The sequence below is a fragment of the Ictalurus punctatus genome, chromosome 27 (genome assembly GCF_001660625.3).
Source record: "Ictalurus punctatus breed USDA103 chromosome 27, Coco_2.0, whole genome shotgun sequence".
Taxonomy (NCBI): Eukaryota; Metazoa; Chordata; class Actinopteri; order Siluriformes; family Ictaluridae; genus Ictalurus; species Ictalurus punctatus.
In genome coordinates, this window is record NC_030442.2 from 672302 (window position 1) to 685000 (window position 12699).

The window sequence follows — 12699 nt, forward strand, 5'->3', positions numbered from 1 at the left end:
GCGCTGGTGACCCCGTGAGCCTAGTTCAATGTACTTTGATTAAAAATAAAAGCTTCCTGTTAAAAGCAGTCAGAAATCGTGAACAGTCTGAATAGCGTATTGTTATGATTCAATATGTTTCAATTACCAACATGTCATTCAAATGAAGTGCCTTAGATTAATGTGAAACGTCTACATGTTATTCGAATGTCTTCGGGAGGAGAAAGCGCAGAGGAACTGTGCACTCTGCAGGGTGGACTCGAGTACCTTTCTTTGTTGAAGCAGGAGTGGAGAAAGGAGCATGCTGATCTTTTCAAATGTCAACCCGCACTGGTAGTCGAGTGCCTTATTTTAGCAAAAGGGGGCTCTGCATTCTCAGACAACAAGTCCACACACAGACACATCAGTCCTTTCATGTGTGTGTTAGATTGCCGTGCTTGTGACCCCCTGTACCGAGTCCCCACTGCGCCGGACGCCCCGAAGCGTCCAGCATACGGTGTGATGAGTGAGCTTTGGGTAAACATGACACCCACACACACGCAACCTGTGAAGACACAGTAGTTTAGTTGTGGCATGTGAACGCACAAAAGCTCTCTGTAGCATGGCAATAAGCAGAAAGGCGCTGAAGCCAACCGTTTTTGTCGCCTGGTCGTGCGTGAATAGCAGCAAATGTGCCGTCCTGAATGGAATTGCACAAATTGGCTGAGTGCACTTTGAGAATAGGAGAGCAAAATGCAATTAAAATGCCATGGAGACGTGATTAACCATAGAAAAGCTGGATCTCTCTCTCTCTCTCTCTCTCTCTCTCTCTCTCTCTCTCTCTCTCACACACACAGACACATTCACAACAATGTACATACTACTGACATGTGTAAAATCAACAGGAAAGGAGTTTTTTGTTGTTATTACTGTGATTATGGTGTAATTGGGATGAAGCTTCACCTCATTAGGAAAGCAGTGCTTTTGTTTTAAATATGGTTCAGAAGTGCTCCAGGCAATTTTCCGGTCACTAATACAGTTAGTGGATTAAAGGAGAGAGAAGGATGAAACGTTTCCTCGTGCTTTTGTACGGTCACTGTGCTGGCTCACGTGTCTCACAGCGTTCCAGTCTAATCTCCCGTTCCCGCTGAACCCAGGTGTGCAATTAACACAACATCCACATGTTTTTTTGTTTTTTCTTCCACATACACTGTCATGGTGATGTGGTTGATTTGTGAAATGCAAAAGCTTATAAATATTTCGTAATGCTGCTTCTGAAAGATATTACATAAATATAAAATGAGCACTTGTGAGGGGACCTATCGATTCTCCGGGCTGATACACCGAGCCCCTCTCACTGAAAATCACTGATGTAATCCCCCACTTCTGTAAACTCTCTCTCTCTCTCCCTCTCTCTCTCCCTCTCTCTCTCTCTCTCTCTCTCTCACACACACTCTCTCTCTCACTCTCTCTCTGTCTCTCTTTCTCTCACTCGCTCACACACTCTCTCTCCCTCTCTCTCTCTCTCTCTCTCTCTCTCTCACTCTCTCTCTGTCTCTCTTTCTCTCACTCTCTCTCTCACACACTCTCTCTCTCTCACTCTCTCTCTCTGTCTCTCTTTCTCTCACTCTCTCTCTCACACACTCTCTCTCTCTCACTCTCTCTCTCTGTCTCTCTCTCTCTCTCGCCCTCCCTCTCTCTCTCCCTCTCTCTCTCTCTCTCTCTCTCTCTCTCACACACACTCTCTCTCTCACTCTCTCTCTGTCTCTCTTTCTCTCACTCTCTCACACATTCTCTCTCTCTCTCTCTCTCTCACTCTCTCTCTGTCTCTCTTTCTCTCACTCTCTCTCTCACACACTCTCTCTCTCTCACTCTCTCTCTCTCTCTCCCTCTCTCTCTCTCTCTGTCTCTCTCTCTCTCTCGCCCTCCCTCTCTCTCTCCCTCTCACTCACTCTCTCTCTCTCTCTCTGTCTCTGTCTCTCTCCCTCTCTCTCTCTCTCTCTCTTTCTCTCACTCTCTCTCTCACAGACTCTCTCTCTCTCACTCTCTCTCTCTCTCTCTCTCTATCGCCCTCCCTCTCTCTCTCCCTCTCTCTCTCTCTCTCTCTCACTCTCTCTCTCTCTCTCTCTCTCTCTCTCTCTCTCTCTCTCTCTCTCTCTCTCTCCCTGATCTAAAACCCATCAGCGACTGAACTAAAGCTGCACTTCTTCACCAGAAATATACATCCTCCTCTTAATTGGATGCTGAAATAAAGGTGTGTGTGTGTGTCTATGTGTGCATGTGTGTGTGTGTCTGTGTTCATGTTTCTCGTGGTTTTCATATCTGCCCTTCTTTTTGTCCATTGGCCGTCTGCTTCTGTTCGCTGGGGGGATGTGCTGCGGTTTTAGCTCTCTTCTTCTTTCTCTCTAACTATGGAGGAGAAGCTTAAGAAAGGCAGGGAAGATAAGAGGATGCAGAGAAAGGGAGCAGACAATCGCATTAAGCCACAGCCACATGGGCCAAGGGGTCTGGATTTAAATGAATCGAAAGCTTTCGGATGTGTTCTTGCCTCTGGTTTCAGGCATGGAGGCACGAGGAGCCTGGCCGGACTCAAACTCTGCACTCTGCAAGTGTGTCATCAGCACCGAAATCTGTTGACGCACTTTTCCCAGTTCTGAGTTTTTTTTCCACACCTGACGTAACATATCAGCTCATTATCAGCGAACTCGAGAGTGTTAGTGCAGTGAAAAACGAGAGGCAGTGCAGTGTGGGAGTCCTCAGAGAACTGAGAGAGAAAGGAAAGTGAGACATGGCTAATAATAAGTAAGCGCTACCTGGAAACCTGGAAGGAGTTGTGGTCTTTTTTTCTTTTTTTTTTCTTCTTCTTAGATTCATTTTTCATTAGGGTTAAACTTTAACCAGTGTGTAGCCATGAATAAACCATGGGCTGCATTTTCGTGGTCAGACACAGCAATTAGAGGCATTGACAATTCACCGTGTAACTAAATAATGGCTTAGTGATTAAGAATAAAAAAGGATCCTTCCTTTTGGATCTCTCTCTCTCTCTCTCTCTCTCTCTCTCTCTCTCTCTCTCTCTTATAAATGTGTAAAGCGGTGTTTTGTCTTCATGGTAGTTCAATGCCCTCTGGTGAATGAGAGTAGAACTACAACCAGACACACCGAGTTTGCAGTAGAGAACTTAAATGTTTTTGCTAGCAAGACCGAGTGAACACAAAATGATTCCCGCTGAGAGACATATACACAACATAAGTGACTAATGTACACTAATTATTTTGATAGAGGTAGAATTACTTGGCATCAGCATCATGGAAGATGTCTCTTCACATCCTCTCAGAAGGGAGTTGAATAATAAGGCTTGTTGACAAAGTGCACTCAGCTGAATAATTATGAAGCCTTGTGTAAAGGTCAGGGCTCTCTGCGGTGTGTGTGTGTGTGTGTGTGTGTGTGTGTGTGTGTGTGTGTGTGTGTGTGTGTGCATGGACATGCTGTCTTTTTATTTTTATTTTTATTTTTTGTTTTAAGCCAAGTCTCTGGTGCTCACTTCCATCAAACAGGAGTGTGTGTGCTGTTTATACCAAACACATTTCTCAACTGCCACATATCATATAAAGCGTCCACTGTCAGACAGCGGTCCCGAGTGAAAGGACGGCAGAACGATGGAGGGGAGGCGTGCTTGATCAGAATTCCCGCTAGAGATATGTAAAATCTGATGAAGAAGGAAAAGAGAGCAGTGGTGCCAACAAAAATGGTTGTTCCTCTTGGCATGTCAGATTAGAACGCTCTCGTCCAATTCAACATCACTCGCATCTCATCTTCTTCAGTCTATCTGCATCTCTCTCTCTCTCTCTCTCTCTCTCTCTCTCTCTCTCTCTCCACTGAATGTGTTTTTCTCAGCTCACAGCTCGAAACAGAGTATCGACAGAAGACCCATTGTACTTGCATCAGCTCCTGCAGTGCGAGCACGTAATAAGAGCAGGTCAATTTAATAAACTTTACTGCTACTACATGGCAGTTTGTTCTAGCATCAAACATTCATAAATACAAATTCTACCAGTGAATAAATGCCGTATAATACTACAAATAGCTAAAAGTCTTTACTAAGCTTATTATTATTATTATTATTATTTTATCTGATCATCTGACAACGATGCATTTTCCTTTAAAGTAGTCTTCGGAATAAGGATGACATTCCGTACTGCGGAGCGAAGGTTAGTTGAAATTCAGAGTATAACACACAAGAGAGATCATTAAGTATTAACGATTCTTTGCTCATAACATAAAAAGAGAAAATCCAGAAAATGTCATCCATATTAAAGAGATTAAATGATTTATGAAGCAAAGTAAGCACCTGGATTTCTCAGCATATAGAGCACTGCTGTTGTCCTTCTCGTCATCAATAACCACGCCCGTGTTTTTACAAGAATCTATAACCTCAACATTCTAGGGGCGATATCCATTATTTCCCTAAAATCAATATTATATTCATTCATCCATTCATTTTCAGGATTTTTTTGTTGTTGTTCTGGTCAGCGTCACTGTGGATTTGGAGCCCATCCTGGTAGCACTAGACAACAAAGGCAGGAGAATTCACCCGGAATTAGACACCAGTCTGTCACAGGGCACCATGTGCACACATTTTCACACTCATTCACACCTAGAGGCAATTTCACCGAGCCAATCCACCTCCCTGTACATATTTGGACAGTGAGAGGAAGCCAGAGAACCAGGAGGAAGCCCAGGAGGAGAACTGACTGTAACCTGAACTCAGGATCGAACCTGGGATCCTGGAGTTGTAAATCATTGTAAAACAGGGCATGTGCTGTTATAGGGAAATAATCAACGTACACACTGTGTGTGTGTGTATATATATATATATATATATATATATATATATATATATAGTTTTATTCCTATTATACCACAGTGGCTTGTCAATGTTTATTCATTAAAGAATGACATTATACTTTTATCCATTTCCATGGTTACGTTAAATGTCGGGGATTTCCATGACACAAGTTAGTTTTGTTTATTACTTATATAGCAGCTATGAACAGCTGTTCCCTCTCCAGCATTTGTTTTCTTCTCTTTTGAGAGAATCACCAGTTACACACGTTTTAATCCAATAATGTGGAGCATCTACTGTACAATACAAGTGCCTGTGTATTGTGTTAATATCGGAGTGCATTCATATAAACCTTGCAATAGGAGCTACTGTCAGAGTCGCTGATTATGGAAAATTTATCAGCACCTTCCATCCAAACCAGTCAAGCATTGAACTGGCATTGAACAGGCTTTCAAAAAAAAAAAAAAACAGCTTCTCATCAGAAAAGAATGTTGAAAAGTTGAGTAAGTTTGAAATACTCTCCCACAAGCACTGTCCTGCACGCGATGCGTTCTCTGTAAGGCTTTTAATATTACTGCTTTATTCACGCTATTAAAATCCGGCAACCAAGAAACTGACGCAGCTCCTCTCTTCTCCAAATTGATGCACATCAAATATCAAATAAAAATATTTCAAGCCATTCACTATATCAGTTTTGTTTGTAAAAGAGCCTCTAGAGGTAATTTCACAGTTGGTCTTCCTTTGCAATCCTTCCATAGCCTTTATGCCTCTCCAGGCAGATATAAAGCTGCTGACTGTAAGCTTCTCTTCCACAAAAGTTTTAGACTTTCATTTTGCCGTCCTAATTCCACGTCTCGCCATTTGTAGTGGCCTTTACTTTGTAAAAAAAAAAAAAGCTGTCGGCTGATAAAGAGCCAGCCTCTTCCTTCAATGTCACCTTCAACAGTTTGGAATTACACAGCAGATTAGGATGGATTTTAATGTTAGTCCAGAGTTTTTTTTTTCATAGAGGTTAATGTAAATGCTGACAAAGGGTTCAATGTGAATCCATTTAGTATTCACTGCAGAATTATATAAATAATACTATATCGCGTTTTCATTCTGCAGCAGTTTTGTATTACGGAGACTTCACAATTAAAACATCCATCCGATCCGCACCTGTGTCACCGTCACCGGCGTCGGAGCACGACAGCAGGTTTCATTCGATAAAGAGCACCAACACAGTAATGTGTAAAACAGTGTCGTGAGTAATGGGGACAGATGGTATTGGAACTGCTGTATTTACAATGCAGTTAACTTCAAAACGTGAAAGAAGATATTAGAACAGTGAACAAACATATACATATCATTATTGTACACTTTCCAGCGACAGCACAGGCTGCACAGTCATGACATCAATCAATATAATCGATATATATTATTTATATTGTCAGTTATATTGTACGGCAAGTGGAAGTGAGGTGTTTCAATGCATATTTATGGGCTTAAATACAGACACGTGCAGAGTTTGTCTAAAAACGCTTAATAAATGCGCCCAGTGTTATAATGATTGACTGCAAATGTTAAAATGTATAAAGTGAGCAGTGGTGGTTTGGCGGTTAAGGCTCTGGGTTACTGTTCAGAAGGACGAGGGTTCAAATCCCTGCACTGCCAAGTTGCCACTGTTGGGCCCTTGAGCAAGGCCCTTAACCCTCTCCCCTCCAGGGGGCGCTGTATCATGGCTGACCCTGTGCTCTGACCCCAACTTCCTAACATGCTGGGGTATGCGAAGAAAACAATTTCACTGTGCTGTAATGTATATGTGACCAATAAAGAATCATTATAAGAGCTGTTGGAGGCTGAGAGAAGATAAGTCTACATGATGTCTTCTTTACTGATGCAGAACACAATCATGGTATGAATTAATACAAATTTGTCATCATCATGAATCAAAAATTAATGTTAAATTAGAGAATATATATATATACTCTGCGTTAAGGGCCTTCAAGGTCCCACAGAAATTGAGTTCACCACCCTGGCTCTACAGCATCAATCCAAACATCAGTCATAGCAGAAGGAAGATGCTATCCTGATCATTACTGTCTGAAGGAGTCTTTAAGCAGTAAGAAGTGATCCATGTCACAAATCCAGTGTTTGATTTGGGGGCAGTTCACATACTGGTAGTGATTCTGAGACTCGTAGAGGAAATTAATTAAAGTGATTAAAGTTCCCGATAATGAAACGTGGTGCTTTCAGTGAATGGAATTGATTGAATTCTAATGTAATTGACTCGATGACCCTTTATTCATTAGCTGCATACTCCTTGGGGTTGTTATTATAGAGTTTGAAAGTCTGAGTCTACTACCACTAACTGGTTTCACGCTTCATATATGAACACAATATTCTTTTTGCAAAATTTTATTTCTCAAACAAGATAACATCACTCTTAATTTCAATGCAAAATGTCTGTTGTTATTTACTGGAAGTTAACATATTTGGGATGCACACCATCAATGATCATATTTAAATAATAATATTAATAATAATAATAATAATAATAATAATAATTTCTCCCTCTGTTGACGCACAATAAGTTTTTTTTAATGAATTTGCCGTTGACTTAATGAATGTAGGTATATGTTCAATTTATATAGCACGTTTCTTTAATACGTATGTATGTGTTTATCTATGTAAAATAAAGTAAAGCAAGTGTAAACAAAGTCAAATCATTAAAAATAAAGAAGGAAGAGAAGTCATAGAATAGCAGTATGTCTGTTTAGTCTGTGTTTAATTTAGGAAAGATCTCATTCAGCTTGCACTGACATCACTGAAAATCATATACCTTTCAGACCATGACTATGGAGAATGTGTCCAACCGGTAGCATGTATATGACAGAAAGGAGGGGACTGAGTACTGAGCCTTGGGGAACACTGACAGGGGTAGTGGGTGATTTCTGTTTTCCTAAAGTGACGTTCTGCTAGAAAGGTATGATCAATACTTGTAATACCCGTAGAGGAGAGTCAGAAAAAGAAGGATATGATCGTTTTGGATCACAAACCCATTTCAAACCACGACATTCTTGCAGTGTTGTTCTCACATTGATGAAAACCAAATCCAAAGAAAAATCTGCTGGTTGTGTTTTGAACTCATGCAAGTACTTAAACAATCAATGCGAGAAACAAAAGCATGGGAGACTTTTCCGAGAGTAATGTGAGCACAAACAGTGGCCAAGCACGGCCTATTAGAGGCTTTAACACTGACACAAGGAATGAAAGGGAAGCCATTATTTTTGCCTGGTATATCTGTGTCTTGTCTTGTATAATTTCTGCAGTATAAACACCAATCGTGCAGTAATGCTGCAGTGCTTGTTTATTTAACCACATATACACTATGGGCAGCATAATACGCTTCTCTTCATGGATTCTCTGCATCACCTCATTTAACCGAAAATAAACAGAGATGATTTGGCTTCATGATGTGCCCTCATCTGTTTTTTTTTGTTTGTTTGTTTGTTTGTTTTTTTTGCCCCAGACAAATGTATTTGAATCACTGTCATCTTTATCTCAAAACCCTCTCTGTGATAGATGAGCCAGCAGTGGTCTGAAAACTCTCAGTATGTGCTGTATTGGTTTGGTTTAATTTAGCATTTTTTCAAATAAATCTTCATTCGCTATGTGAATAATTTTGCTGTGCCATCATTGTGTGGCTTATTAAATATGAAAAATGAATTGACCATGATTCTGAAAACATTCCAGACACATTTATTAGATCTGATATTAGATAGATGTGATCTAGTGGAAAAGAAGAAAAAAAAAAAACACTTCTTTTTTTCTTAAGTACAAGTGATGTCTTCAGGCAATTTATTGAGTGATTGAGGACAGTATTGAGAAGATGATTAGGGAGGAAACTGGTCTCATCATGAACAGCAGTATTATTATCATCTCTACATCTAAAATATCAGGCTATTACACATCAATCGGGGCTGTCACTTGCTGTCTGTATGGGAAATAGACATCACTTGATTTCCCCGCCTTTATTATGTACATGTATCTGCCATAAATATTCAAAACACAGTTTGTGATTATACATAAATACTATAGAGGATAATGAGTAAAGTCTAATGAAGCGCATATCTCACTGAACTCTATGTGAAGTACACATGCAGAAGAATACACTGGTTTGTTTACAAGAATATCAGCAGATGCTTCAGACATCAGCTAACATAGCTTTCACATCTATGCATGTGATAAATATTAGACAAGTGTAAGTATAATACCAACAACAGGAGCATGCACATGGTCTGAGCTTCATCGGTATGGTCACCACCGCCTGTTCAAGGTCCTTCCATGTCTGCGATGGATGTCCAGCTGACCGGTCCTGTGACATCTCTGACACTCTGTTTTTCATCTCTGCAGGGAGTCTGGTGAACCTGACATGTCGAGCATTCTTTGGCTACAGTGGGGATGTGAGCCCGCTCATCTACTGGATGAAGGGCGAGAAGTTCATTGAGGACCTGGACGAGAGCCGGATTCGAGAGAGCGAAATCAAGTGAGAGAATTTTTCTAATCAAAGTGACCCGTTGTCTTTAAAGTGATATGCTCTAGCTTACTGTAATACTCTCGCGTGTGTCCTTGAAACAGTCTTCAGATAAGCTAAACTATGCATTCATCTCAGGCTTTTTATGAAATCTTGGATGCTCAGTGGAAACAGGGACCAAAACTGAAGTTTTGTTTCAATCCTGGCGCCATTTCCATCTTCACATCTAATCTCTCCATGTTATAAGAGGGGAGTTAGTGTAACGTTTAGCGTTTACAAAAAGCCGATTACTGATGCAATATGATCACATGCCTCTGATGGTTGTTTACGGGATATATAACTATAGATATGTGGAATTGAAATGTAATTCTACGTATAAACTGCAAAGTGTAAAATCTCTTTGAGGGATGGTAGTAGTAGTAATAGTAGTAGTAGTAGTATTAGTAGTAGTAGTAGTAGTGGTGGTATTAGTAGTAGTATTAGTGTAATATTAGTAGTAGTAGTAGTAGTAGTAGTAGTAGTAGTAGTAGTAGTAATAGTATTAGTAGTAGTATTAGTGTAATATTAGTAGTAGTAGTAGTAGTAGTAGTAGTGGTGGTATTAGTAGTAGTATTAGTGTAATATTAGTAGTAGTAGTAGTAGTAGTAGTAGTAGTAGTAGTAGTAGTAATAGTATTAGTAGTAGTATTAGTGTAATATTAGTAGTAGTAGTAGTAGTAGTAGTAGTAAGGTGAGATGGCTCCTTCTGAAAATCATGTTGGCTGCTCATTTTCTCGTCGTTATCAGTGTTTAACAATGCACATTAATAATGTAGTGCAGCATGCAATCCTGATTAAGGTGTGCTGACAGGATCTACTGCATGAAGTCAGGGTCTAACGATCTGCTGGACAAACAGACCTGAATCTGAGGTCTAGCTGTTTTAGATGCTTCTTTTCATATTTCTCAGTGATTTGCATCAAGTACACCCCATCTCACATACTCGAGTCATCCAGTACACCCCGTCTCACATACCCGAGTCATCCAGTACACCCCATCTCACATACTCGAGTCATCCAGTACACCCCGTCTCACATACCCGAGTCATCCAGTACACCCCGTCTCACATACTCGAGTCATCCAGTACACCCCGTCTCACATACTCGAGTCATCCAGTACACCCCAGTTCACATAACTGAGTCATTCTGTACACCCCATCTCACATAGTCGGGTCATCCAGTACACCCCAGTTCACACAATCAAGCCATCCAGCCTTTTTTCCACTGCCAAGGTGGCAGGGCTGGTGCTCAAGCGCGTTGCAAGTTCAGGGTAGTTCAGGGTAACCTTATGCAGTTGTGCAAGTTATTTTTTAAATTCACTCTTAATCATGAAGAAGTTGTTCTTTTGGCATTGAGAATGCAATGAAATATCAAGTTTTGGAAACACACCATAGACACTAGCTATGGAACCATCACCAGCACCATGTTTGTGAAAAAACCTAACAGTAATCAACGTGTACCGGTCCACTGGTTTTCTACGGTGTCAGATTATTCAGTGCCACTGGACTTTGGAATACCGTTCCACAAACTGTCCATGACCAAAAGAAAACAGATATTTCCGTTTCTGTTTATTGCATGTGGCCATGAGTATGAGCACTACATAATAATAATAATAATAATAATAATAATAATAATAATAATGAAAAATAATCGTCTTATTTACCACTTTCCAGGTGAAAATGAAGTGAAAGTGCTTTAGATATAAAAGACTGAAATGTTGTAACAATGTATTTAATGATGAGGCCTATTAATGAAGAAACATACAATTCCTAATTAACCATAAATCTGAGATTGGTCAGGAGAGACCAATCATTATGCATTATGCATGATTGCTCACATTTATCAGCATCTTGGATTAAGCAGTCATAACAAGCAGTATGTATTACAGTATGGTTTTAGGAATTATCATAGTCCAAAATCATTGCTGAATAAAGTGGATAATGTGCATGTCCTTCTGCATTGGTACGGTTGGACTTTAGTGCAGAATTTTACAATATTGACCATGATATTTTAATGAACAGGCTTAAAAACACAACTGGGTTAGACAAACTGTTTCCTGTCCAGTTTACACTGAAAGACTACAGTTTGAAACCATAAGTGGAGAGCTTAAATACACCTAACAGACTTAAAATATTTTATTATAAGATAAACTTTCAGAGACAAATATCAGAAATACTAACGTTGGTATGTTGGGCATTACATCTGCCTGCAATAATGTTGTTGATTTCTCCTGTAGGAGCTCGACAACATTTCTGAACACTACAGTGAAATGCCTTAGTGTAACCTTACAGTATATGCTGGTTATCATTTTAATCTTTATGTAACTAATCTCTAAATCTGCTCATGGTTCAAATCTGATGTTCCAACCAAATATACTAAACCTACATGATGCTGAAAACTACTGCATGCTTTCATAACCTCTAAATGGGACTATTGTAAAGTGTTGCTGGTGTCCCTACAGTGTCTTTAATAACGCCTCAGCTTGTTCAGAATTCAGCAGCCCATGTCCAGGTATCAGGAAAAGAAAATCCGAGCATATCACCCTAATTTTATTCAAGCTACACTGGTGACCTCTTAAGTTCTGCATTGACTATAAAATCCTACTAATGACATTTAAAGCGCTGCATGGTTTAGCCGTGTGTCTCTCTTGCTGCTCTCCTGAAACAGTGTAGGGTTATGAAAAGCATGTACTGATTTAGTGCAAAGTAATGTCTCAGATGCATATATAATAATTTGGCTATGTTTCTGAGAAATGTTAGAACACTGTAATTGATAGTAAGAGAGCATCTTTGATTTACACCAAAATCTTTGGCATTATAGGGGTCATGGTATCTCTGGCATGCCCTTGGGTGAAATCAGCAACCTTATTGGAGGCAGATCTAGTATCCAACATCAGTATTTGGATGATAGTTTTATTTGACCATTTATCTCTCAACATGCACTGCCACTTTACTTCTACAAAATTGTTCTTCTTTTTCGCATATTCACCCTGTACAGTCCTGTATATCCCTATTCATTTTATCACTGTATACAGTCTTTCCAGTGTTTGTTGATAATGTTTGCACTGCACTGCTATTTCCAATAAAGCCTGCTGCTTATACACTCACATCCACTTTATTAGGAACACCTGTACACCTGCACATTCATAATAATAATAATAATAATAATAATAATAATAATAATATCTAGTCAGCCAATCATGTGGCAGCAGCAGAACAATGCAAAAATCTTGCAGATACTGATCAAAAGCTTCAGTTAATGTTCTCATCACACATCATAATAAAGAAAATGTGTGATCTCTGTGCCTTTGATCGTGGCATGGATGTTGGTACCAGATGGGCTGGTCTG

General features: G+C 39.9%; 1 protein-coding gene across 1 annotated transcript in view; it reads left to right on the plus strand.

Annotated features, from left to right (window-relative positions):
• il1rapl1b (interleukin 1 receptor accessory protein-like 1b) overlaps positions 1 to 12699 on the plus strand; it is a 313259-nt gene that overhangs the window by 261443 nt on the left and 39117 nt on the right. The window contains exon 7 of the mRNA XM_017458332.3: positions 9197 to 9329. Within this exon, the coding sequence (XP_017313821.1) occupies positions 9197 to 9329 (133 nt within the window). The remainder of the gene's footprint in view (positions 1 to 9196; positions 9330 to 12699) is intronic.